This window comes from Eupeodes corollae, chromosome 2, assembly GCF_945859685.1.
Source record: "Eupeodes corollae chromosome 2, idEupCoro1.1, whole genome shotgun sequence".
NCBI classification, from domain to species: domain Eukaryota; kingdom Metazoa; phylum Arthropoda; class Insecta; order Diptera; family Syrphidae; genus Eupeodes; species Eupeodes corollae.
This window is the reverse complement of record NC_079148.1, coordinates 55,868,470-55,896,008: the sequence shown is the minus strand read 5'-3', so window position 1 is coordinate 55,896,008 and position 27,539 is coordinate 55,868,470. Positions and strand designations below refer to the sequence as shown.

At 34.2% G+C, this 27,539-nt stretch overlaps 3 protein-coding genes across 5 annotated transcripts; 2 read left to right on the top strand and 1 right to left on the bottom strand.

The window, feature by feature from the left end:
• Positions 1–552: 552 nt before the first annotated feature.
• LOC129947479 (chitinase-3-like protein 2) lies at positions 553–2,690 on the bottom strand. 2 transcript variants are annotated; one of them, XM_056058052.1, is made up of 5 exons: positions 2,423–2,689; positions 2,225–2,343; positions 1,379–2,149; positions 1,173–1,320; positions 553–1,106 (listed from the first exon to the last, which is right to left on the bottom strand). In XM_056058052.1, the coding sequence occupies exons 1-5, from the start codon at positions 2,461–2,463 to the stop codon at positions 710–712; spliced, it is 1,476 nt and encodes a 491-aa protein (XP_055914027.1). In that variant the 5' UTR covers positions 2,464–2,689; the 3' UTR covers positions 553–709. The 2 variants fall into 2 exon arrangements, with proteins under 2 accessions (XP_055914027.1, XP_055914029.1); XM_056058054.1 differs by lacking the exon at positions 2,225–2,343 and having other exon boundaries at positions 2,423–2,690.
• A 2,888-nt stretch (positions 2,691–5,578) lies between these two features.
• Positions 5,579–10,695, top strand: LOC129948024 (ubiquitin carboxyl-terminal hydrolase MINDY-3 homolog). Its single transcript, XM_056058831.1, has 9 exons — positions 5,579–5,792; positions 6,150–6,280; positions 6,363–6,554; positions 9,156–9,311; positions 9,371–9,524; positions 9,590–9,727; positions 9,801–9,960; positions 10,035–10,194; positions 10,264–10,695. Exons 1-9 carry the CDS (start codon positions 5,678–5,680, stop codon positions 10,408–10,410), a joined length of 1,353 nt encoding a protein of 450 aa, XP_055914806.1. The 5' UTR covers positions 5,579–5,677; the 3' UTR covers positions 10,411–10,695.
• Positions 10,696–12,052: 1,357 nt separating this feature from the next.
• On the top strand, positions 12,053–27,351 carry LOC129945367 (rapamycin-insensitive companion of mTOR). Of its 2 annotated transcripts, none has more exons than XM_056055057.1 (20): positions 12,053–12,342; positions 16,425–16,623; positions 16,696–16,882; positions 16,946–17,304; positions 17,370–17,523; positions 17,756–17,860; positions 17,922–18,126; positions 18,193–18,396; positions 18,458–18,789; positions 18,865–19,041; positions 19,102–19,310; positions 19,373–19,667; positions 19,741–19,904; positions 19,972–20,304; positions 20,369–20,493; positions 23,847–24,082; positions 24,139–24,359; positions 24,438–24,779; positions 24,845–24,939; positions 25,018–27,351. In XM_056055057.1, exons 1-20 carry the CDS (start codon positions 12,297–12,299, stop codon positions 26,586–26,588), a joined length of 5,559 nt encoding a protein of 1,852 aa, XP_055911032.1. In that variant the 5' UTR covers positions 12,053–12,296; the 3' UTR covers positions 26,589–27,351. The 2 variants fall into 2 exon arrangements, with proteins under 2 accessions (XP_055911032.1, XP_055911033.1); XM_056055058.1 differs by lacking the exon at positions 12,053–12,342 and adding an exon at positions 13,626–13,967.
• The last annotated feature ends 188 nt before the right edge of the window (positions 27,352–27,539 follow it).

The window sequence follows — 27,539 nt, the reverse complement described above, 5'->3', positions numbered from 1 at the left end:
GGAACTTCTTATCGCAAAAAACTGCAAACCTACAGATAGCTGGTATGTTCATGAACACAAATAAACACATGTAAATAAAAACCATGACAATACACTGAGTTATTTTTTGAACAACATGATATACGTCAACTGCTTTAATTTAACTTAGTGATTTTAAAAAGTATTCGAAGTTGTGAAATCCATCAAATGATAGAATCCTGAAAACAATTTCTTACAAATTTGAAAAATGTGGAAAACTTGAATAAAATGCCGTTTACGTTACTTTTCTTTTGTTAGATTGATTCACATTTTCTATATAAATTTTGCTTAAGTTAAAACTTACTTAGGTTCATTTTCATATTGCCATAATAATCTTCTAGTTGGTCTTCTTAAATAAAAGAAATAAGATTTTTTTCTTAAACACTTACAGTCAATTTCTTGAAACATTCTTGCTTTGAAACTAGATTTGAAGTAAAATTAGATCTCCACTTCTTGTATTTTATTTCTAAAAGATCAACTGACTTTTTTATTGAATTTCTGAAAACGAAAAAACATGTTAAGACAAAAAATTACTTGAGATTTCTTTACGTCTATTTATCATGACTCAATCAATATTACATTATTATTTAAAACATACATAACTATAACATATATACAGTATACACAGCACAGCATTCCTCCATAGATCTATAACAAATAAACAATACAAAAAATAAAAATCTAAAGTTCTCTATTTCCCATCAAAAAGTATCGCTTTGACCGTTTGCACCAAAGGAAACTTCAAGTAATCTTCTTTTGTTGACCTTTCAACATTATTTGATTTCGATTTTGGGTCACAAAATCCACTATAGTCATCAGTATTAAGCGAAAAAATCATTGCCCCACCCAAATCATTTTCTGCGATGTATTTTGTTTTGCAAGCAACACTTTTCTCATCTTCAAACGATATCCATTCAGTTCCACCGTAAATATATGGCGAACATGTAACTTCATCGAATACTGTTGTTAGGAATATATTGTTCTGTCTGAACCAGCATATTTCTGAAAAAGAAGCAAAGCCCATACTACCCACACCACCAATACCACTAGCTGGGCTTTCTATACCATTGTTAAAGGGATTAACTAAACTGAAAATAAAAGAAAGGTTAGTATATACATTTATAAGGGGTATTCTTTTGTTTTTGATTATTTACGTAAAGGAATGTCCATAAGTAGGTAGTCCCACCACCAATTTTTGTCTATCAAGTCCACTCTTTAGCCAAAAATTAACCGAATAATTAATATTCAATGTCCCCAAGATTGAGTGTTCCTTGTAGCGTGCGAATAATGGTGCGTTTAAACCTGTTAAAGAAGAAGTTAAAAACTGACTCAACTTTGATTTGAAAAAAAAACTGTTTACCAGTAAATGGTGTACTCCTAGCATAAAAATGATAATCGTAAGTCATAATATTAGCAAAATCAGCATACAAGTTAATTTCTCTCGCATCGTAAGCAAACAAAGCTATACCCTCCGCAGCCGCCACTGCAACGGTCAGCAGATAGTTTTTCCTTTCACGGATATACTCCTGACGAATTTCACGCAATAGTTGTGAAAAATGCTGTCGCTCTCTATTGTAAGCCGTTGGAAATTCCCAATCGAGATCGACACCGTCCAACGAATGATTGCTTAGAATTTTCTTCAGAGACTGTATGAAAATTTTCCTATTCGCATGATTGCGAACCATATCAACGAATCCATTCGAATCGGCCCCTCCTACCCAGAGGAGTATTTTAATGTTAGGGTTCTTTGTGCGAAGGCTGCGGCTTTCGTTCAAAGCCGCTCGAAGATCATCTGTCAGGGTGATGGTATTGTTTTGGACATCTGCAATGCCAATGTTTATGTGCGTACAGAGGTACCCGTCCACTTCAGACAATCGCAGAGCATCCATCTGTTTCAAGGGAGTTGGAACGGTGTAGTAGCAAACAAGACGTTTCATGGGCGTTTCTTCTTTGACACGATAAATGGTCTCATCGTAGTCAGGCGGTTCCTTGACATCATAGTGCAGGGAATTCTTGGAGGAATTCTTAAAATGGTTCAGTTGATAGATTCGAAAGTCATGTGATATGTTTGTAGTTTCGTGTATGTTATTGGCATAGTAGAATGCTCGTTTGTACCACCACTCAGGGACATCTAATAAACAAGAAAATGAGAACACAATGAATCATTTTAGCTATTCAAATGGTTTTTATTTTTGTTCCTATTTGCCTGATAAGTTTGGAGGGTACACCAACGGGTGAGTGTAAAAGGCATTCCAATACGTAAACACTGCTATAGTGGTTAGAACATATAGAGCGACAAACAAACGCAATCTACAATACGAATAGCTTCAAGGAGAGTGGATTAATTAAGCAAAAAATTGTTATTCAAAGCTCGTGATGATATTGTTAAATAAATAAAACTAACCGATATCCATTCGTCTCATCGAATAATTGATACTCAGCCATTGATTGATTATTTTTATTCGAGTTGATTTATGTTTGTCATTTCATTTGAAGTTATTTAGCAATTGTTGGTTTTAACACGATTGATAAAATTAATAAATTCGTTTGATTTTATCACTTTTAATTTTTAATTGTTAATTTTAGCTAAAAGTTAATATTGAAGAGAAATATTAACAAAACAAATTGAAGTTTTTATTTATGCTATGTACTGATATGCGAAAGCCAATTGTCACAACAAAGAAAATTGACATTTCTGGGTTCCGTATTTCTTACAGGGTGAAGCGGATGATGAAAATTCATACAATACAGGGAAGATGTTTTAAATTAAATTCAAAGCATAGAAAATATTTAAATTCGTAATTATTTGTTATAGAATAATAATTATGAAGAGCTAGTTTCTTGTTTTTGATAAAGCAAAAATGTAGACGTGTTCTCTGTAAGGGAATATTACTTGAAATTACTTATCACATTACGTTATTGTGTGTGATGAGCGCGGTTCCATGTGTGTTTATTTAGAAACACGTGAAAAACATACACAGTTGTGTTCATAAAAATAGCAGTGTTGGTCAAATTTGATTAGATTAGCAATTATTTAAAAAACTTTAAAAAAATGAACATGTTACTTGCATCTAATGGTCTTTCGTTTTTATATTAGACTATTAGAGACTTTTATCTTGAAGTTATACTCTACTTTTCCTGGTGAACACACATTATTTCAAACTCTCTGGATATAGAGTGTTCATAAAAAATGCAGTGCTTTTCATTTTATAACTAAAAAGGTTAAAAATTCAATTTTTTTTATTTTTCGGTAAGTAAATATTTTAGTACTTAAAGTTTTAAGTATTTGTAACATACTAGCGTATAAAAAAATAATAAGTATAAGCTCAAAAATAAACAAAGGGACGGTCAAGACACTGCGCCGAAGTAATTCAAAAACTGCGTTTGGAAGGAAAAACCTACCAAAATATTCAAGACATCGTAGGCTGCTTAGCAAAAATGATCAGTAACGCCTCAAAATGGCAAAATAAACCAAAAACGCGAGGCCCAAAAAGGATGACTACTGAAAGAACTGACAGAAAAATTGTTCAGTTAGCAAAAAATTACCCTTCAATAGGCTCTAGGAAAATAAGAAATGGACTTCAACTGTCTGTTAGCGAGTGGTCCACTTAACCCCATCGAAAATTTGTGGGATGATGTGAAGAACGCAGTTTATAAAACAAAACTCAAGAATTCGAAAAAAAATTTGGGAAGCAATGCGGGATTCGTGGAACGCAATATCAGTCGAGAGGTGTCAGGTTTTAGTGGACTCGATGCCTCGTAGATGCAAAGCATCATAAAAATAATGGTTATGCAACAAAGTACTAATTGTAAGCTAACACTATTTGTATACTTTCATATAACTTATTACAATTTTTCTTACTCCTTACGCAATAGTTCTAGTACTTTGTCATGCACTGCTATTTTTATGAACAGCCATATATTTAAAAAACGGTTTTTACTGTGACAAAGCTAGCGGTAAAAAATAGATAGTACTTATTTTCTGTTATTATGAATAAAATATTTTAATTTGTTATGAGAACTTTAATGGAATATATTAAACATTGATATTGAGGGCCCTTTTGTTTTGGAGAGCACTGCTATTTTTTTTAACACAACTGTTTGTATTTAAAAAATTGCTTTTTTCTTTTAATTTTTTAGTTATCAGTCACTTTTCAAAAATAACGTTTTTTTGTACCAAAAACATTTCATTTCTACTTTAAGGATTTAAAAATGATCTTGGGAAAGTGGCCGACGCTTTTGACTGGAATACAATTCAGCCAAGAAAATTTTCTTTAACTTTTTGCAGAAATTGTGACCGCATATTACAGCACATGCGTAGACAAGTGAATTTGCAAACAAAAATTAATCGCTGTTAAATTGCACGATCGTGGAGATCACATCAAAGGCCCATGACATGAAATAATGACCACGGAAAAAATACTAAAACTTTATTATCTAAGAAATATATTAATTTTTTTGTATGGTGGTAAAATAGTTTTTCTTTTAAAAATTTACGAGGAATCTTTTCAAACAATATTTTTAATAAATAAGGTAAAATTTCAGTTTGCAATCTAAACAAATATATAAGTAGCTAATATAATAACAAGTGAGCTTCAATTCATAGTTTGGAATACCAGACAAATTTTCCAGTCAACTTTTATAATGGTTGATTGTATTGAGTGGTAGACATATGATACTTATGTACATCCCTTTAAAGTCTCTTATTTCCTATACGTGAATATTTACCTCTTCCAACTTTCCACTGGACAGTTTATCTCTGTGGCAATGTTCCCAAACTATTGCACTTCCTTTCCTTATTCCATCAGTATCTTCATTATTTTCGTTTGCTGTGGAGTAGTAATATTTGTCTAATCAACGTATGTAAATACATTTTATTGGCGTATTAATGGATTACCCTAAGGTTTACCTTATTCGGGGATACAAAGAAACAACGGTTAAGGGTAAGGGTTAGATAAATAATCATGAGCTGCATCACATATTTTACAATTTTTAACTGACTGGCAAGAATATTTGCATGAAATAAACTTTCTGCTTCGGTATTAATCCGAATTGCTGTGAATCTAAAGCCTGCTTCTTTCGTAAATAACCGAAAAGGTAGCAAGCAGGCTCAAGTTTGAGTTCGGTTAAATATTCAAACTAAACATACAAAATTACAATAACTTACTTTAAATTTTACAAAGAATAAAAATAAAAAATAACACGAAACTAATGTCAAAAATATTTAATCTGAATTGAATTTTACTTTTTAAAATTGCATTTTGGATGTGTCATAAAGAATGAAAATAAAAAATAACACAAAAGTATGCAATGGGAAGGTAATTTTAAAATAATAAACTACGTTACCTGCTCTCATGGTAAACCGACCAGCACTGTGATAAAGTGCTGAAGGTAAACTTTCCAGTGTTAAACTGGCAAAGGTAGTGTTTATTTCTAGAAACAAAAAGTCTGGGCTTGTTATACCACCATAACATCGACTATCCTCACAATCATCCCTGCTTAAGAAAACAGATGAACTTTTGCATTTTTTGACATTTCCTTTCAACTTCATTTCAATGAAACTGCATTTGTCAAAAATTTGTCAATTTGCTTGTTAGAAAACCAATTAAAATAAATTTTAGTTGGATAAATATATAAACAATTTAAAATTAAATTTACAATGGGTGAGAGTTCAAGTGCCTCAAAAAAAGATGATGACCAAGAATTACAGCAATTTCGAAATCTGCTATGGGGTCAAAATATAAAACTCGATGTATTCCGGCGATGGTCACAAGGTTTGTTCTTAAATCTTAACCCACCCCAACGCTATGGAATTTCTATTATTTTCTTCCAATTTAGCTACATATATGTACATAAATGTTTATAATTGATATTGAAGCACCCGTCTAATTAGACTCAGTATTGTGCATAATTATTGAAATTGTAAGTGTGAGATTCTATTAATTGCATCCTTTGTTGTAAAAAGAATTCTAAGGGGCTAAAAAGTTTGTTGAATGTGTTCCACTACCGCTAGAGAAGAAAAATCGTTAGCTCTACATTTTTGACTATTGACATCATTTAAAAAATATATACATATGGACCTATGTACAGTCTAGAATAACTAAATAACAAGAAACAATACTTCATTACAGGCTTCGAGTTCAGTGAGGCGGAACCGTCTGCTCTTGTGCAACGACAGGGAGGCCCTTGTGCTGTTATTGCTCCAGTGCAGGCATACTTATTGAAAATTCTCATGGATACCCCCAATCACTGTCTGAAAGATGTAACAATAATTACAACCATATAGATGATATGTGTCAATTATAAATATGTATATTAATGCCTATATTTGTTTTGTTTTTTAGTTGACTCACGATAAATGCAAACAAGTTCTTATACAAGCGCTTTGTAATATTCTTGAGAAGTGCAAAGAAACCAAATTTCGAATTGTTTCCCTTCACGAAGAGGCTGTAGAAGCGATGGAATCCTCAACAGGAGCACCAGATGAAGATGGCAACGTGAATACATCTGCCGATACAGATGATGCTCCAGAAGCCGTAAGTGTAGTTTTATTATTTTTTTTATTTTTAAATAAAAGACACCCTGCAGGTTTGTATATAGGGTAGGTTGATCATTGGAATAAAAATATTCATACTTACTCGTAGAGTGATAAATCAAAGTTAATAGTGCATTTTCCAAAGACACTCATAAGGGTAGATATGGTTTGGCGGGAAAAGTAATTCTGAAAGAATCTGTGTTGATACTGCAAAGCTTAAGCTATTCAATTAAAAATTAAAATGAAGGTTGGTAAATAAGTCCATAGTGACAAACGAATATGATTGATTATGAATATGATAAGATTTAAGGAGCTAAATGATAATTGGAATGTGACTTGTCTGCTTTATACTCAAAACGAAAAATAGCGTACTTTTAAATGAAGTTACAAATATTTTAACATCAAGAGGAGTTCAAAATTCATTTCAAGACTGATAAAATAGATAAAGTTACAAACCGTGGAGGGGTTCATGTTTTTTATTGACAGCTTTATTTTAGCTTGGACAAATACATAAATAGTACAGACAAATTTTCCATGCAAAGGCAAATCTTTGAAACCCCCTTAATTTTTGGGAGAATGTGCTACAGCGTGATAAATCAAAGTCCTGTAAATTTAGATCAGATTTTTTTTATATTGTACGCGCACTCAAGGGGATATGAATAAACTTATAATGAATGTACACAGTGCGAGAAATTAGGAAGGGAGGATAGGATTTGAAAGGAGATACCGATGCGCATTCTTTTTGAATGCCTGCACATTGTAATGAGTGGGAAATATTGAGTCCGGTAAAGCATTCCACAATCGTGTAGTGCGGCTAAAAAAGAATCTCTGTACTTTACAGTACGACCGATATTGGGCTCAAGGGTTGAATTGTTTGAGGGGAGGAATGCAACTGGCTATTTCGTTAGAGCATTGCTTATGGAAGTAGCGATAAAATAATGAGAGACATGAAACCTTACGACGGTGCTCGAGAGAAGCAAAAGTTTCAGTTAGACAACGGTCACCTATCATTTTTAGAGCTCTCTTTTGAATTCTGTCCAAGAGACTCAAGTGGGCTTTAGGAGCACCTGTCCAAATATGGGAATTGTACTCAAGTTTTGGACGAATATAGGCTTTATAAATTATAACCAAATCAGAAGGGGTAAATCGTCGGAGAGAACCTAAACACTTAGCAGCATTTTTGGCGATGTGAAAAATGTAATCACTCCACAACAAGTGGTTTGTAATGCACATACCTAGGACTGATAGCTGTTCAGTCTCCTCGATGCAAGCACCACTCATGGATAGTGGCATTGGGGGAGGGTTACGCTTTTGCGACAGTAGACAGCATTGAGTTTTCGAAGCATTAAATTCTACACGGTTTTTGATTCCCCATTGAACAATGCTGTCAAAATCAGAATTTAATGAGCTTATCATACACTGCCGTTGGTAGTCCACATCCGGGGAACAAGGATGAGAATCTAAAAACGAATATGAAAAGCTGAGGGTACTGTCATCCGCGAAACAATTTAGTGGGTTAGAAGTTTTAGACAAAAGATCATTTATAAAAATGAGGAAAAAACAGAACCCTGGGGCACACCAGCGTTTATTTTAGGAATATCAGATTTGAACCCGTCCAATACTACTTGAATTGAATTGGCCGAAAGGTAATTTCTAACCCAACGAAGAAGGGATTCATTCATTCACCAAATGCACGCGATAAGAGAGCTTGATGCCAAACTCTATCAAATGCTTTTGAAATATCAAGCGCAATAATCTTACTTTCTCCAAAACGATGTAAAGATTTCTTCCACTGTCCGGTGAGATAAACCATGAGATGGAGAGCTTTCTCATGGCACGGTGTTGGCTCAATTTTTAAAGTAAACTCAAGAATTGACAAATAGATGACCATTGTTAGTGATATAGAGTTTTATGCACGATAATGTTTTTTTCGACATTATTATGCTAACGTTCTGATATGGTCAGCATACTCTCCCGATCTGAACCCAATTGAGAATCTGTGAAATGATACTGGGAGTCAATATAAAGGCAACAATCTCCAAGACTTAGACGAGATGTGGGAAACTATCAAAAACACTTGGTATATTTAATAAAAGACCAAATTTATCAAAATATGTGTTATTTATATGTCCACCACTGTGTATGCTATTCCAAACTATATTAATCAAAGGTATACAAACATCAGCAATTAAGCTTTCAGAATCGAGTTGTAGACACTTAACTGAAAAATGTTAATATTCTCAAATACTGGTCCCTTAAAAGACCTAAATTAGAACCTAACATTTTAAACTAAATTCGAAGTCTTATTTGAGACTAACTTTTTTGAGTGTTTTCGTCAATTCTTCGTAGAAGTAAGAAAAGACTGATTAAATTTTCGATTACTCGCATAGGTCTATCAAAATTGTTACTCAATTGAGCCAGCGTATTTATTGCTTCTTGCAATAACTTTTTTGTGTGTTTTCGTCATTTTCTAACTTTAATTTCTAAAACAAATAAGCCAGAATTATGGCGATATAAACAAAAACAAATCAAATTTAAACTTCTGCCTATCTGGAAGGTCACATTTATTATTAAATTAAAAGTTTCTTTTCTACAACAACAGGCTCTTGAACGGCTACCAGAAAACTTCCACAAGAACCTGTCAGTGATTAATCTAGATGATATAGATGATGTATCCAAATATCTATCCGAAAACTTTCGAACGTTAACAGCCGACTTTGGTGTTTTACTCTTTATGTATAGTGTCCTCTTAACGAAGGTAATAATTTTTCTTTAAGAGTGTACAAAAAGAGTTTCAAACCCATTTTTATATTATAGGGCTTTGAAAATGTCACTTCAGAGCTTTCCGACACATCAGAACCTCTCATTCACAATACCTATGGCTATGGATCGCAAGGTCTTATAAATCTCATGTTAACTGGTCAAGCTGTTGCTCACGTTTGGGACCACGAAGAAGATATTGGTGGATTAAGTATGTTGTTTTTTTTTGTCTAAATTTAATTAATTTAATCAAATAAATTGTGTAAAATTTTATAGAACTACGTGGTATTAGTGAACAAAGTGAAATTGGTTTTATCACTCTTATGGAACAAATGCGCTACTGCACTGTTGGATCTTTCTACAAAAATCCAAAAAATCCCGTCTGGGTGATGGGTTCAGAAACGCATCTTACTGGTAATTTTAAACACATCTGATTTCTTAAAACAATTCAAAACTTTATTTAACGTTTATCCTTTTCAAAAATTAGTATTGTTTAGCCATGAAAAGAGATTAGTTTCACCAGAAACTTCGTCAGAAATAGCTCGAAGGATATTCAAATCATACGACCCCGAAGGAAATAATTTTATTCCAGCGCCTGTTCTACAAGATGTCTTGGCGTCGTTAGATCTAGTCAGTGAGCCAGAATAGTAAGTCTATGTCAAACACCGATTTCTGGTATAAAAAAATATGTTTTTCTATTTCGATCTATTTTTAATTGCAGTGTCGAAATAATGGTGAAAAAGCTTGATCCCGAAAATTTAGGCATAATACTCTTAAATGCATTTATGGATGAGTTTTTCCCTGTTGAAAAGCGCTCCACACCAGATACATTTGATTTATTGCATTATAATGGAATCCCTGGATCAAATGAGGGCAATAAAGTGAGTTTCAACAGTTTTCTTTTCAAAGAAATATATGTCTTATATTTTGTCTGTATTTTTATTTTATAGGTGCGTTTCAATAGGGGATCAGCCGTGATGTTAGAATGTGATTTAAAATCGGTGTGTGTTTCGAATCCAATGCTTACGTGTTTGCAAACAAAATGGCCAAATATTGATGTGAATTGGAGTGGCTCGAAAGTACCATCGTTAAATTAATTTTAATTTAATTAGGAATATGCAAAACAAAATAAAAAAAAAAAACAAATTTAAAATAAAACAAAAAAAAAGAACACACTCACAACAAACAAAAAACAAAACAAAAATTGGCATATTAGTTTCGATAACCTTCTTAATATTTAAAAACAACAAAACGAACAAACAAAACAAAAAATAGTTAAATGCATAGTATTTTCTTTTTCCTCATTTCTTAACAAACTAATATTTCTAGAAAAAATGCCAAATAAAGCAGAACTAGTGTTTCAATTTACAAAGCAATATTAATTGTGATGCAGTTGTTTTTTAATTAAGTTTTGGACAAAGTTCATGTGGTAGTCGAAAAGAACTTCGGCTTAAAATTTTTAGATCAATGGTCTTAAATATTGAACGAAAAACATAACTCAAAAATGGCGCCCAAGAAAGGAAATATTACGGTTTCTTGCAAGAAGTTCTTCATGTTAGACAGTCTCTTTATTACCGTTTTTTAAGGAAAGTAATCGATTGAAAATTTTTAAGAAAGAAATTTATTTTTTGGTTGGTTAAAATAAGATTTAACTTTTTGATTGTTTTGATATTATTTCATGTGAATGGAACAAGTGGCGATGTAAATTTCAAATCATTTCTGAAGTTTTGTGTCACTCTATATATGAAACGCCCAAAAAATCATATGTAAATTTTGACATTTCCATCATAACAAAAGTGTCAAAAAGTCATCCCAAAGTGATTTCAAACTCAAAAACAACTTTTGTTACAAAAATCATAATGAATAATCCAAATGACAATTATTGTCAAACCAAGAATAAAAACTGTCATTTTGTGTACAAATGGAATGCTTTCAGGAGAGTTGAAGGTAAGACTAGTTTCTAATATCTGATTGGACAGCTGCCAAATAATTTCCTTCGAAATAAGTTAATTTTATTGAAAAGTTGGTTCCTTTATTACCAAGTCAGGTCTACTTATGTCAAAATTAGTGATTTATTTATTTAGTTTTGTGTAAAAGAATTCCTCGTCATATTAGAAAATGAATAAAGATTTTTCTTAACAATATCTAGCAGCTTATGATTGACTTATATCCTGCAAAAAAATATTCGTTAGAAGATAAATTCTTGTCAGAAATTTTACTTTTACTAAGTAATATGAGCTTTTTATCACTAAAAAAATGTTTATCAATTTCTTCCAGCTTGTGTTTGAATTTTGTACTTTAAAAAAGTCTTTTTTGCCCTATCCCATAAAGAAAATAAGCACTTAACACTGGAAAAAAATAATTCACTTAACCAATGGAACATTCGATTGAACAACTGTCAACATTTCAGATATCAGTTTCCCCGCTTATGAAGGCGATTTTCATTGACCGATTTAAATGCCAATACATATTGCTTTCTTGTTTCAATTTAGGATCTAAGACAAAAAAAATCAATTAAGAAAACAAATAAAAAATCAATTCTAATGCAACTATCACCATTTGTCAAGAATATCGGTTCCACAAAATTCAAAACAAAAAAAATGTACTAGATCAACAAGCAAATTTAAATTCCATCTAAACGATGGCAATGCCAAAGCCTTTTCTTTTTCCCTATTCATCCACTCCAACAAAAATATTATAGAAAAGAAAATGGCGAATAAATGTCAATTCAAAGTAAATGATAAGAAGTCAAAAAATCTTTTTCGTAATAAAAAATGGAAATTTTTCGGTATAACGCACTAAATAAACTCATTAATAAATTTTCATAAATCGTATTTCTATTTATTCTTTAAAAAACAAACAAACGCGTCAAACGCGACCGTGCCCAAAAGTGTGATTTAACCGCAATGCGAATAAATGCCCTCGATTTAATACTTTTCCTAAAGAAAAAGAACCAAAATATAAATTTTACTTTACACTGAAAATGGCTTCTAGCTGGCGAATAGGCAAAAGGAAGTTTCGTGCCAAAGGTAAACACCAAACACAATAATCTTCCCAAACTTGTAAAATGTCTACGAAAAAAATAAAATCCAAGTCCAAAATCAAAAAGAAATAAAAGTGTTTCATTTAAAATGTTGCAATTCAATCAAAATACAAAGAGTTTTTGAGATATTTGTGTTGAATTTGTTTAAAATCGAATGAAGTGCGTAGGATGGTCAAAAAAAAAAAAATAATAAAAAAAAGTGACGACGGTGACGGTGGTGTTCAGTGCTGGTGCTGGTGCTGGTGGCGGTGATGATGATGGTGTGGTTGGTTTTGGTTTGGTGGTGGCGATATCATTGAAGGACGCGCAGGGTGTAAACATTATTTCATTTCTAGTCCATTGTCGCATTTTATATTTTCATCTACCGAACAACCCGTGATTTGTATCAAAAATGTATTTTTAGATGAATATAGACTAAAATAGAAATATGTTTTAGGAGTTTCTTTTGTATTTAGGATCGTGACGGTGCGGTGGTGGTGTGACACCGACACGGTGAAATTTGCGTAGCCTCTGCTGCTGCCGCTGCCTCTACCGCTAGCGCTGTTGTGAGGTTGTGACTTCCGTGGCAGAGAGGGAAAAACGAAGAAGAACAACCGCAGTTTGGGTTGTTGAATTTTTGAAGCGTGCTTAGCTTTGCTTGCATGCATATCCAGATTCTAGTAGAACCGCCTGGTTCCGGCTTGCGGAATTCCGAATGTCGTCGAATGCTTATGCCTAACTTACATTAGATGATGTTGGGCGTTGGAGTATTTACGTTTTGGCGAAGGCAATTACGCAAACAATTCCGTGACTCATAACGACGACGACGGTGATGATGATGATGATGATAATGATGATGATTTCCCTTAAAATATTTAATTGCCAAAACCAGTGACGAAGGTGAAACAGCATTAAAATTTGCTAGCAAATTGGGACAACCGACAATAGCAACGGCAACGACAACGGAAAAGTTGTAGCCGACAACGAGAACGTAGAGTATAGTATTTAATGGTCGTAAACATGATGTGTGAAGGAAGCAGAGGCATGCTCCGTAAATATGTGGCATGGCATGAGAAATTGAGAATGGAGCATTGAATCACTATCGGATGGATTTTTTTGTTTCTGTTCCGTGTTTTCCTCCTTTTCCGCAATTCCATTTGTTTTATAGTTTCATTATGTATGTTTTTCTTTCTCTTCTTGCTAATTTGATGATAAGTGCTGTTTTGGCCTAGTTTATGTCGAATTATTGGTTTTTGCACATCTTCTACTGCCAAATCTTTTGCGTTGTACATTTTTTCTTTGCTAAAATGAATATTTTGCATACATAATTGTTTACATCAAGCAGTTTCATACCGTCGCGCAACGCCGAAGCCACCGCCGGCCGCCCGCCGCCGCCAATAATTCTATGTATTTTTGTTTAAATCTTAAACCAGTTTTAAGATTAAATGATTTTGGTTTGAGGCTTTGAATAATTTTTGTAAATAAATACAACTCGACGACGACGACGACGATAGTTTTTCTCTAGAAAACACACACTTTCTATGTTTACTTAATCTGGATGCTATTGTTGGGAATCTAACTGCACCTGCATGCCTGCCTATGAATATATTAAGAGAAATAGAAATATTCGAGGTATGTAGGTATCAATTAAGAGACTATCAGAATGCTTTAATGTTTTCCGACTTGGAGACTAATTTTCATAATATTAACCCCGGTTAGGAATAGTTGTATGAGGTGACGAACATTTTTACGTCTTCTTTCAAAAATTAAAATAACTCGCACATTTAAATTGTTTAAAAAACTGTATGGTAACTGACAGATTTCCAATATTAAATGTAATAGCAACTTCATAGCACTGGAAATGGCTTTTTATAAATTTTATAATAATGGGCAGGTTCAGACAACATAAGTGACTTAATTTGCAGTTAACTGCATTCTTTGAACGCTAATTTTGAACAAGTCAGCTAGTTACTTTTTCAAGTGTCATACATTTCAAACTCAGAACTTTACTTCACTAACTTCTACCACCAGTTCATCGTACAAAAACTACCAAAAACAATATTGTCTACAAAATACTCCTCAGGCAAGCTATATGCCAATTAACATTTGTATTTTGGATTGCAAAAATATATTACTTATTTCTTTTTCAATTTTAAAAGGAACCCTTTTCCTCAAAACATTAAATAAAATTGGTCAGAAAATAAAAAAAAATCATAGAGAAATAAAGTTCAACTTTCAGTTGAATGAAAAAACGTGGTTTACTGTCATTTTGACATAAGCTGACTTGACTTGATAATAAGGGAGATTTTTCTTGACTAACATTGGACAGGTTCAGCCAACATAAGGGGCTTGATTTGCAGTCAACTTCATTCTTTGAACGTAAATTTTGACCAAGGCAATATTTAATTTTTCAAGCGTTATGAAAACAAATTTAGTGTCTTAAAAACACTCCTCATGCAAGCTACAAGTCCTCCACGATTTGTATTCTGTAGTGTAAAGAAATATTAGTTATTTCTTTACAAATTGACAAGGAACCCTTCTACAGAAAGCCTTAAATAAAGTTGTATGGACAATAAATAAATCATAGAGTAATAAATTTCAGCTTTCAGTTTAATGAAAAAACATTATCAACTGTCTTTTTGATAGAAGTAGAGATTTTTCTTGACTAACTTTCCAGTCAACTTTCCATTATAGTTGCCTTAATTGGAAGGTAATTTTTTGGCAGCTGGCCAATCAGATACTAGAAACTTGCCTAACTTTCATGTCCCTTATGTCGTCTAAACCTGCCAAATGTAATGTTATTTCCATCATCATCATCATCATCATCGGCTCAACAACCAGGGTCTGATCCTGGGCTCTTTCTATAATGATAATTGCGAGCCAAAGCCAAAACTCTGTTGACCATGTCTTAGAATTTATTTGAAAGGACTCTACGATACGATAACTATTCGTTCTTGCGAACTGCTTACCCACCGAAGTTTACCTAGCTTACTTTTTGTCATAGTATGATTGTAAATTGTTAAGATGCCAATTGTTAAGTACCTGGCACTGTACATTAGCAGCTTAAAATTTGTGGTTACGTTTCTGGATTTAGGGAATTGTACCAGGGGCGTGATGGTTAGTGCGTCGGACTGTCCTGCTAGAGGTTTTAAGTTCAATATCTTACATGTGCCTAAACTAAATTAATATTTCAAGGGTAATGTCTTGCGAGAAATTGACATATTCTTAAAAAGTTGTCCTTGTCCTGAAAAGTGCTCTCTCAAATTAGCCGTTCCGATTCGACATACAAACTGTAGGCTGACGGCAAAAGCCAATGCTATATTTTGTGTTTAAGTATGCATAATGTATTTCAATATTTTGTTTTAAATAAAATCACACACTACTACTACTACTACTACAAACTGTAGGTCCCTTCCATCCCTGGAATGACTCGCAAACAAGTATGGCCGAGAGTTATAAGTCACCTATAACTCTCTACGGACTGTTGCGCCACCTAATTTTTTGTATTATGTTTAGACTATTGCATTCCTTTATCCTCTTTTTAATTACAGAATAAAATCCTCCTTCTTTAAAATGTCTACCTATTCTTCTTCTGCCCGTAATTCCCATTCATTGACATGTTAAAGATGAGAAAGAGGTGTCTTTTGTTGAAAGTTTTCTATTGTCAATAGTCAATTTATTGGGAAAGATACGGCTCTAAGCGCTTTAGTTAGTGTTTTCATAAAAACTTATTTTTAGGGTTGTCTTCGCTCCCTAAATCTTCTTCTGATCTTAGTGAAACAGTCAAGTATTTGCTAAAGAGATCTAGGTAGAACTAAATTTTGTCCACAAAAGATTGTGAAGTACACAGTTATAAGAATAATGTGGCATTATTTTTATAAAAAAGTGTTCGCAACTCCTTGTTCAATAATGAAATAAATCTCTACTAAGAGACTAATCGCAACTGCTTGACCATCAAACAATAAACCCAACCATCTTGAAAAAGGAAACACTGTCTAAGAGACCAGCCAGCAACAAAACTATACACATATGAAAAATTAAATTATGTAGAAAAAATTAAATATATGTTATTTATTTTTTATTTTACAGTTTCGACGGAACCAGAAGATTATTTTCGCTTGGATCCACAAAAATCACCCGCAGAAAATGCATTTGAAATTTATGAATTATTATGCATTAAAGAAACGAGGGACGCAAAGCGCTTGTTTCTCCTCAATGGATTTGCAACACTCTTTCAAGAGAACAAAATACCCCAATTGGGTTTTTCAACAGAAGAATTTTTGTATTGGTAATACATATATTTTTTTTTTCTTATAACTTGAAGTTAAAATATTCTAATAATATTCTTTTTAAAATCTAGCTTGAGTGTTTCACTGATACACTCATTTACACAAGTTAGAGCAGCTGGTCTGCGAGCTATCCGATATGTATTATTAACGCCAAAGGACATTAAAATATTCAATTCGTTGCAATTGCCTTATTTGGTTTGCCGAAGTATTGATGTACTTTTGAGGAATGACGACGAACGAGTACAGGGCCTTAAATTGGTATGTTTCTTATTTTCAACACTCGAAATAAATTAATTCCTCATTGAATTTATTTGATTTTAGGTTCGAAAAATTCTCGCTATATCACCAGAAGATGTGAGTCCTGTCATTGTACGCTGTTTGGTATCACTAGCGAATAATGGCATCGAAGATAGCGATAATATGCTAAGGGCTTGCCTTGCGACGCTATGTGAATTTGGAGTTTTGAATCCAACTTTGATGGTTGTTTGCGGTGGTGTTGGGGCGATTACCAGAAATGTATTGGAATGTCACAATCCACGGATAGCTGAAAGCTTGTGTGGCGTTTTGTTGCATTTGCTCGAATGGCCAAACACAAGAAATATTTCAGGCATAAGATTAGATTGCTTAGCAGCACCATACTGCGATTTTACCTATAGACTGGGTATTATGGATAAAAATAAGTAAGTCAAATTTGTTGGGTGGTAATCGTGTTGAAAGTTCATTTATAAGCATTTTGATTTTATAGGGATGCCCGTGAGTTAAGATACACAAGTAGTAGATTGGCATTGCTTTCAGTTCTCCGAAGTTGGGCTGGAACATTGGAGTTTTGTAATCCAAGTAATCCTTCTGGACTGAAAGCTATAGTTGATGTTTTATATTTAAATCAGTTGGAAGTTAGGGTAAGTACATACAAAATTTGATAGATGCACTCTACTTGTACTACTTTCTTTTATGGGTCGATCAATCCCCAATCTTGTAAGAAGGATTCTTGTCTACATTTGAATCCATTTGAGATCCGTTTTTTGTACTTCTATTTCTTCTTTAAACAAATTGTGTGTATTTTATGTTGCATGCAAAATACTTTACATTTACCAAACATAATTTTTATAACAAATATTGTTTCCATTACAGAAAGCAATCTTAGATTTACTATATGAAATTTTGGGTCTTCCGCAACCAATTTGGACAGACGAATATTCGGTAGCTTTATCAGCGGTGGATCCTTCAGATTTTCAGGTAAGAAAACGGTTTTTTTTAGCTTAGAACGATTGCATAAAAATAAATTTTACTCTTTTAGGATACTTGGCTGTTAAGTAATGGATTTGTTGCAATGGAAGGACGTTCTATTTTACCTAGTCTTGCAAGTCGTGCACCCAACACATGTGAACAGCATTTAGCCCTACTTTTGTATTGCTTCTTGGAAACGGGTTTACTAAATGCACTTGTTGAAGTCATAGTATCAAGTGATACTTTCATTTCAGTTCGTGCAACAGTTTTAATTGGTAAGCTTTTATTTATATCTTATGTTTGAGTTGGAGTTTTCATTTAAAAATCTTTTAATTTTGCAGGTAAAATTCTTCATTTAATGCATACTCATTTACCTGCCGATATATGTAGTACATATCCAGCACTACCAACACTTGTTACACATGCCACGCAAGGAAATCATCAGGCCATTGCTTCAATATCAGCTCTTCAAAACTACCATCAGATGCTGCGCAATCGACCAGTGTCATGTAGTTTGTTCTTAGACAGCATTATTCAAGGAGGAGGTTTGTTTTAAATCAATTACTTGCTTTGTAATGTGTGATGATAAAAGTTATATTTTCTCAGCTCTTATAAATACGCGCCTGTTTAAGCGTGACATTAACAATTACGAAGTTACTACAACGATTGGAAATGCTGTACTTGCCCAAGAGAATTCCGAACGACGTCGATTAGATTCGGTGTCGTCCAGTATCAGTGGTGGAGGAACTGGAACTGATGAATCTCACTCGCTTCCAACATCGACTATGAGACGTTCAAGTTTTCGTTTGAAGAAGAAAAAGTTTAGGCAATTTTTTGAAAACATGCGTGAGTTCAATCGTTTAGTAAAGGACTCCAATGTATTAGTGTTGGCCGATGGCAATTCTTGGGATTGGGAAATAGTCACAACTATTTTAAGAGTAAGTTCTTTTTCTTTGTGATGGTAAAAGAATGAAAATTTGATGTCGAACTCATGTATTTAATTTCTTATCTAGACGGATGCTATAGGAAAACTAGACGATACTAAAACTAGGTTTCTCAAGAGAATCGTTCATTACTTTAAGCCGAGTAGTAATCGTTTCTCTCACCAAGACTTAGCGCACGGTAGAACAGTTCCAGCATATGTAACAGCAGGTCTCGATTTGATTGATTGGTTGCTTGCCAGCAATGAGGTAAACTATTTTAAAACATTGTTTTTTTTTTAAGTACCTAATCTTTTTATCATTCTTTAGTTGGAGAGCATGTGGCAGCTTACGGATTTATTTTCGGATATAAGTCAACACCTATTAGCTATAACAACATCAAATAGAGCTCATGACTGTCTATTTAGCCCTCAACATATGAACAATACAATGTGCCAACAGTATTTCCTCTTTATCGGTCGTATGTGTCGTCAGGAGAAAGGGATAAGTATTTTAACAAATACTGCAGTTTTTGAACAGTAACTTAAATTATATTACATACTTAAGGAAAATTATGAATTTATTTATATTTCTTCAATAGATTAACGACTCTGGTTTCGAGTACCGATCACGTTTGTTATGTTAAACTAATCGTATCTGGTTTAGACTATGGCCTCGAATCGTATACGAGAAAAATTCTCGAAAAAGCACTGACTTCGGCAAAAACTCGCAGTGGCCGTCTCTATTCAACGCAATTTCTACTAGTCTTGCTTAGAGCTAGGATTCCAAATTTTGAAGTTTGGGGGATTCCCCTTCTTATTAATCAGACTAAAGACTCAGAACGAAGCATTGTGTTAGCTGCTATCGATGTTCTTGATGAAGCATGTTATGAAAAGGTTCGCTTTATAATCATATCATACGATTGTATCATAATTGCTTATTTATTAATTCCTCCCGTTGTTATATTAGAACTATTTAGAAGAACTCGTTAGCATTTGGCCAAATTTTAAGCCACTTGGTGATGTTGGACGGCTTCTTATGTCACGTTTCTATTCGATTTATCGTGGACTGAATCACCGAAAGGCAAAAATCAAAGAAGAAGTTGAATTTTGGAAGAATGGTTACAACAAAAGGTTTAAAACAAAATTAAATTGCAGTTTTCCTTTATCAAATGTTTATTTCTTGTTTTTTCTCTTATAGATACGTCCTTTTGGTTGAAGCTGATACGCATTCCAGTTTAACCTTGCACATCAAAAATGAAGATGGCTACTACAGTCGAAGAAACTGTTCAACTAGGCCTATTGTTATTCCACCTTATATTCAACCGCATTTATATGGACAACTAGTACAGACGAATCAAGGAATAGTAGCACTTCAAAATTTTGCTGATTTGCCAGGTTTGGTGGACTGTATAAACAAATCAAAAATGAACGATGAGAATGACTGTCTTGAACTGAAATCAGCTTTGTGGGCATTAGGGCATGCTTCGACGCATTCGAATGGAATCGAAATGTTTTTAGAATCTTTCCCAAGGTAAGAATTTTTATTTTTTATTTTTGTTTTAAAAATATTTTTTTTTTTTTTTTTGTAATTGCAGAATATATGAAAAAATTATATACTTGGCAACGAAGGCGGAAGTTTATTCGATTCGAGCGACTGCTTTTAATGTACTTGGATTAATTGGAAGTACTACTGCTGGAGCAAATTGTTTGTTCAAATTAAGTAAGTATAAACCTTCTAAACATCTAGGCGAAGGTTTGAACCCTTGATTTCGATTTCCTGCAAATTATAGTATCGCCGCTATTGTTCCATAACGCTGGCAAAACTATTACGTAACCTTTTCCATCTTTTCTACTCTACAGTTCTTTTTCTAAGTGAATGAAAAACAGCATCTTCGTAGCTTGACCCTAAAAAAGTCGAATCCTTCTTACTATCTACCCTCCGAATGTACTTAAGCCTTTTCTTTCCAAGGCATGAAATCGCTGATCAATTTTCACCTTGAGAAATATCTTGAAGTTCGAAAGCTTCTTAATGACCCATATGTTTTTTCATAGCAATAGGTCCACTGATGATCGAATGGTTAATCTTATCGAACAGTGGGACAAATATTTACACCACTTTGAAAAAAAAAGGTAACTGCTCGTGATAGAGTTCGGAATCAAGCTCTAGGTTAGGTAAGGTTATAGTGGCTGTCCAAGATGGAAACGGACACACTTAGGCCAGTTTAATGACTCATTGTGATACCACATGAATCTTAAGGCTTCCTCCTAAGCTCAATTGAACCAGTTTGAGTTCCTTACAAAACGTGAGAGGCTGATTATGCTGATATGATTTAGATCGTTTAGATCGTTAAAGAAGAATTCTCCTAGGTAATTCTTGCATTTTCGAGCCAGAGCAAGACATGTACAGAGAAGATGAAGAACTGTTTCCCCCTCTTCCTCGTCCATACAGCTTCTGCAAAAGTCATTTGAGAATACGCCTAGTCTCATGGCGTTCTTTCCTATTAGACAGCTTATATGGGATCTGCTTAGAGAGAGCAAGCACCTTGAACGTTTTAAATCCAGTGTTGGCCAGATGTTTTTTGTGACTTGACACGTGGTGATGTTGTTCCACCTGATGCCTGCCCTCCTCACAGCGTCTTGTATTAGCAACAGTTTACAAGTAGCGATTGGTATGCCAGTACTTGCCAAACGTGGTAGGATGGGCTGTACTGTACCGTTCCTGGCGAGTTCATCTGCCTTACAGTTACCTGGAATGTCTCTATGGCACCCAGCAAAGGTGAATATGAAACTATTGCGCTATCTCCATTAGAGATGATCGACAGTTATGGACTCTTATAGAGTTTTTAGAGACAGAGTCCAGAGATTTGATAGCGACCTGGCTATATGAGAAAATACGGATATCAGATGTTGATATCACGTTTTCTTTAAGCCAGGACAAGACTTCCTTTATCGCCAAAAGTTGATATCCGTCAAAAGTTCCGCCTGGAACACGCTACAATGATTGGGAAAGGCGAAATGAGAGACTTAATTTCAATCGTTCAGAGTACACATCTCCACCAACCCCTTCTTTTGTTTTTGACCCATCTGTATAGAAATTGATTGACTCATCTTCCAGGAATGTCCTATCCTCCGAAAAAGATCTGATATTATAAATACCTAAGAATTACGGAGTGGCTAATATTGTTGTAAGTCCACTGCGACAAAACTTTGAGGCAAATAGCAGAGCTTGCTGCTATTTGTTTGCTTAATATGTCAAGAGGTGTTCGGTAGAGTAAGGTGTCCCTGTCCAGTATCGCAGATGCGGTCGTGGGAAGCGATCCGCTTATACATAGGCAAGCTGAACGTTGGACTCTATTTAACTTATCCCTATTTATATCTTTCTCGAAAGCAGTCCACCATACTGCCATACCGTACATTAAAATCGGTCTGATTACCGATGTGTATAGCCAATGCGTGATTCTAGGTTGTAAGCCCCATTTATTACCAATAGCTTTTTAGCAAGAAAAGAGAGCTACGTTAGCTTTTTTGACTCTTTCCTGTACGTTGCGCTTCCAATTTAGTTTTTTATCTAAGACAAGAGCCAGGTATTTAGCCTCGTCTGAGAATTTTAATTGGATTCCCTTAATGTAGGGAGGGTTGAAAAATGGAACTATGTATCTCCTCGAAAATAAGACCAAATCGGTTTTGTGTGGGTTAACACCCAGTCCACACCGATCAGCCCAAAGAATTAGTAAGTCTAAGGCATTTTGTAAGAGTTCTTTTAGGGTGTTAAGCTTCCGTATAGGCTATCACTCTGAATCCCTCAGCAACGAGACTAGTTAGGATTTCATTCACCACTAGGTTCCAGAGGAGAGGGGAGAGGGTGTCCCTCTACTAACGAATCGTCTACCAGAAGAGTTGCCCAGTTTTGAATTAATTATTCTGCTATGAATGAACTCCCGAAGCTAACTCTACATTTAGAGATTTTAGTGCAGATGTGTCCACGTTGTTAAAGGCACCTTCGATGTCAAGGAAAGCAATCATAGTGATGGAAGGAATATTCGACGGTGCGTACTAAAGTGTGCAACGCTGTTTCCACCGATTTACCTTTACTTATCAATCAAAATCAAATGGGGTGGCGCAACAGTCCGTTGTGAACCAGGGCCTAGTGACTTACAACTCTCAACCATTCCTGTGTGCGAGTACTGTTGTCAGGAATGGAAGGGACCTACAATTTTGGGCCGAATCCGAACGGCTAGTTTTGAGAAAGCACTTTTTTCATGACAAGAATTACTCTTGAAGGATTTGTCAATTCCTCGCAAGAGGCAGTATCCGCGAAAATTATTTTTTTAAATTAAGGTGGCACAGGCAGGGATTGAACCCAGACCCCTTGCATGACAGTCCAACGCACTAACCATCATGCTACGGGTACTACTTTACTTATCAATACTTGCCCTAATAAAGCTCTCTTATCGGAAAAAGTGCATTTGGTATTGATGATTTGCTTTTTATTAGGTTAGAAACTACCTTTCAAATCGTTCAACTCCAGTAGTATTGCACAGTTTCAAATCTGATATCTACAAAAAAACGCTGATGTGCCCCAAGGCTCTGTTTGTTCTACGAAACTCTTTCCTATTTTTATAAATGATCTTTTGTCTAAAACTTCTTATCCATTAATTGTTAATTATAATTGTTTCGTTAATGAAAGTACGCTTAGTTTTAAGATTCTCATTCTTTTCCTTCGGATGTCGTCCACCGACGTGAAAAATTTAATGCGTCGATAAACCAATGCTGCCCTAAAATTTCACTATCCATTAATGGTACTTACAATGAGGAGACTGAACAACTTTTAGTTCTAGATACATTCATCACAAACCATTCAAATATACTTTTTAGTACATTTTGTTATATTTTAGCAGCATAACAATTACTCTTTACAATGTACAGACATTTGTAAATCAATGTGCATTCGTAATATCTTTTTAGTATTATAACCCTTAACGAATTGCTCTCACTATGTCTTATCTATGTTATTAGTGATTAATTCTTTATCCAATTTAATATATTTTGATATTTTTTCTAATTATTTTTTAGATTGGCTGTGCGTACGACATGATCGAAATACAATTTGGCCTGTTTACCAACCCGAAGACTGGATTTCAAATAATTTTACACCTGTGCGGCATCCGTGTGAAGACGTACCTTCGTATAATTATCCAAGTTTAGATGATCAAATTGAAGGATCATATTACACAAGAAGTGATTGGAATTTGTTGCTGGCTGATGACACAACCACAACAGGCGAAAGCAAAGGCGATAGCAAAGACGAGGTACGTTTTTACTTTACTCTTTGAATAATTACATTTCTATAACATGTTAATTAAAGATTGTTGGATGCGTTACACAATCAAAAACTATGACTGATCCAGCTTTCACTCGGCCTGGAAAACACACAAGATCATTGTCTGAATCAAAGACTACAGATGTAATAAGCATCATAGCTGGGACACATTTACATCATCATAGGGTACGTCGTAACTCTTGTACTGACTCGAATACCTCTGGAGTAAGCAGCTGTGAATCGGTACCAGCTCGAACTACTGTTGGGTATGTTTTTTTTTTTGTTTTTCTAAGCATGTAAATATTAAAGTTAAATATTATTTATATTTTTAAATAAACCTATAGAGATTTTCAACAAATACAACTAAGTCCGATTCCTTCGATGTCCAATCTCGCTGATATCCCGTCCAGACTCGCTCTTCCTCTCCGACGGACGTCACTAATTGGCACAACATACTTACCAACACCAATAAGCCATTTGGATTTTGAGGGCTATGCGAAACTAAGAACCCTTCGACGGCATTGTCGACCTGTTCTATCCGAATCTGCAGCCGACGAAATAGCTGAAATCATTGATCGCAATGAAATATATGCAACTTTTCGTCAAAAAAAGTCTTCGATAAGTGATTTGCATCGTAAGATGAAAGTACGAAGTCTGGATCGTCATACTTCTCTTAACGTGTATTCGTAAGTATTAAATAAAAAATACAACAGAGAATTGGAGAACTAAAACTAATTTATATTTAATTTAGGCAATTCACTGTTGAAGATCTCCAAGTTCCTCTACCAACACTGGCAGCACCAAAGTTCCTGTTACAAAACGACTCAAAAGGCCCCTGCTACTCAGGTAACAATGTCATATTCATTTTATATTTTTTTTCGATTTGTTTTAACTGTTGGCATTTTTTTTTGTTTTGTTTTTTAGGAATTTGCCTTCCAAAACATATTCTTGATCTATTTCCTACGCGTAACATGACTACCACATACGTTTCGCGAGACATTCAAGACCACGATTTAGTTGATGCCAATCTTATGGGCGTTAAACAACAATTTTTCAATGACTCTATAAACGAGTGCGACCAAAGTTCTGTCATAAGCAATTTTTCAGACGTTTCTTCTGTGAGTAAACGTTCAAAATGGATTGGCAAACATAATCGCAGCAATTGTTTGCGTTGCTCTCGGACGAACAACAATAAACCAAATAAATGCAGCGATACATGTATATTTAATAAGAAGTTGAAATCCTATCCGAGTTCCTCGATTCAACTGTCAGAAATATCATTCAACTCACCCGAAAGCATTCACAGCGAAGATAGTATGCCCGATCATCTTACCACAGTGATTTTGTATAATGTCATGCGCTTGGCTAATCCAGTGAGTAGTAAGCAATCGAAATTCGCCTTGCTCGAGTTGAAGCAAAAGCAGCCGGAATCCTTCCAGGATATTTGTTTGTATTCGGAAGTGTGTAAATTCCTAGGACGAAGTACTTATCGCATGAATGCTCGGCGCTTTCTTCAAGAGCTCTTTTTAGACTTGAATTTTGAAAGTTTCAACGTTGAACCGAGTGAGATCATAGCTCGAAAGTTGAAGGAGTGTCCGCCTAAACCTTTGCGGCAAATATCCGAACCAAATGAAGAGACCTCCCCATCTGAAACAGAAACCCCACCACAACAGCAACAGTCTGCGAGTGTTACACCCACCTCTCAGACACCACCTGTGATTCCAAATTCCGGCTGGTTTCCAGCCTACAAGTCAAACATAAAATCCCCACCCCTTGAAAGCGTTTACGAGACCAGCTGTGAGAATTTAATCGAACCGCTAAGCTCAAAACTATCGCCGTCGGACAACAAATCATCCTCAACAACCATCATATCAATGAACCCTTCCGACAGCCGAACTACGATAAACACCACATTACAGTTAAATAACGATCACGACGCCGACAACAGTAAAACTAATAATATTTATGAATCTAGTTTAAGTCCGGGAGTGCTTAAAAATAATTTTTTAAGCAATTCCAAAAACAACACTGCCAGCAATAATAAAATAAACGAAAACAATTGCAACTGTATCCTAAACAAGCAGCCTGCAGTTGTTATCGAAAACGAAAACAAAAAATTCAGCAGAGGTCGCTTTTATACACTCGAACTGGATTTGAGTTGTACAAAAAATAAGTTTCCTATAACCGATCGAAGAAAAAAAGAGGCTTACTCGCCTACAGCGACAGCAACAACTACAACGACAACCGACCCACAGTTTAATTCTGTGACAATTGGCCAAAGTCATAGTCAAAGTCAACCATCTTCTACAGCCACTACACCCATAACAAGCTCAAACACAACAAACACCTCGACTGCAGTGAGTTATATCGGTCAATTCACTTTTACAAAAAGTCTGGCCGCTTCACTCTCTAAGCCCATTGGCAGTCTGTACTGTGAAAAGCGGATACAATCTTCCAAATCCGAGGCGGTCCTTTCCAAGGCTAAGCAAACTTAAATTTAAAGAGTCCATTTTAATAGACTTGTTTGTTTTTGACAGCATCGAAAGGTGTCAAATCTTTTAATGCTTCTAACAAATCCTCAATAAATATGAATGTATAAAAAATATATATAAATTATTTTCCCATTTTTCTGTATATTCAACTATACCACCGCAAGAGTTTATTGCAGTTTTAAATTCAAATTCAAATTTAAATTCACATCATGAACAATTCCATTTCATAAGCAACAACAAAAACAAAAACGTCGTCGTTGTCGTTTACAAAAATAAAAAATAAAATAAATAAAGAAAAAAAAACAACAACAATTAAAGCAAAAAGTAATAATTAAATTTTAAGAGAAAAATTAAATTAAAAATACAATATAAAATATAAAATAAAATTCCATTAATTGTAGCTACATTAAATTTTATATTTATATTATGTGCATTGTAATATTATTATTTGCAGAAAAGATAATAGAATTATTGTAATTATTTTTATTATCAGTAAATCAGTCCATTATTTTCATAAAATATTTACCGGAATAGTTTTATCTTCACTCACATACACATTTTTCGATATACATATAAGTCATTTATTTAGTGACCAGAATGCTGTTCTATTATTATTTAAATATTTTGTTTCCTTTTTTAATTTAACGGCTTGATTTTTAGTTGTTTATTTAATTTTTTTTTCATAATATTTTTTTATTTAAAAACTGTATAGTTATTTGTTTGCTAGAATTAAAAAAAATTTGAGATGATAAGATTATATATTGTAGATCTTGTGTTTCTTTTTCGTGTCTTCGATGCCTTGAAATTTGGAGAGAAAATAAGTAAGTATTCGGCACATATTCGCTAATTGGTACTAAAGATTTTTTAAAACCCATAAAATATCCCTTCCAATAATTTCCCAGAGAATTGACTTAAGTTTTGATAGGCATTGACTTATGATAAAATTAGAGAAGG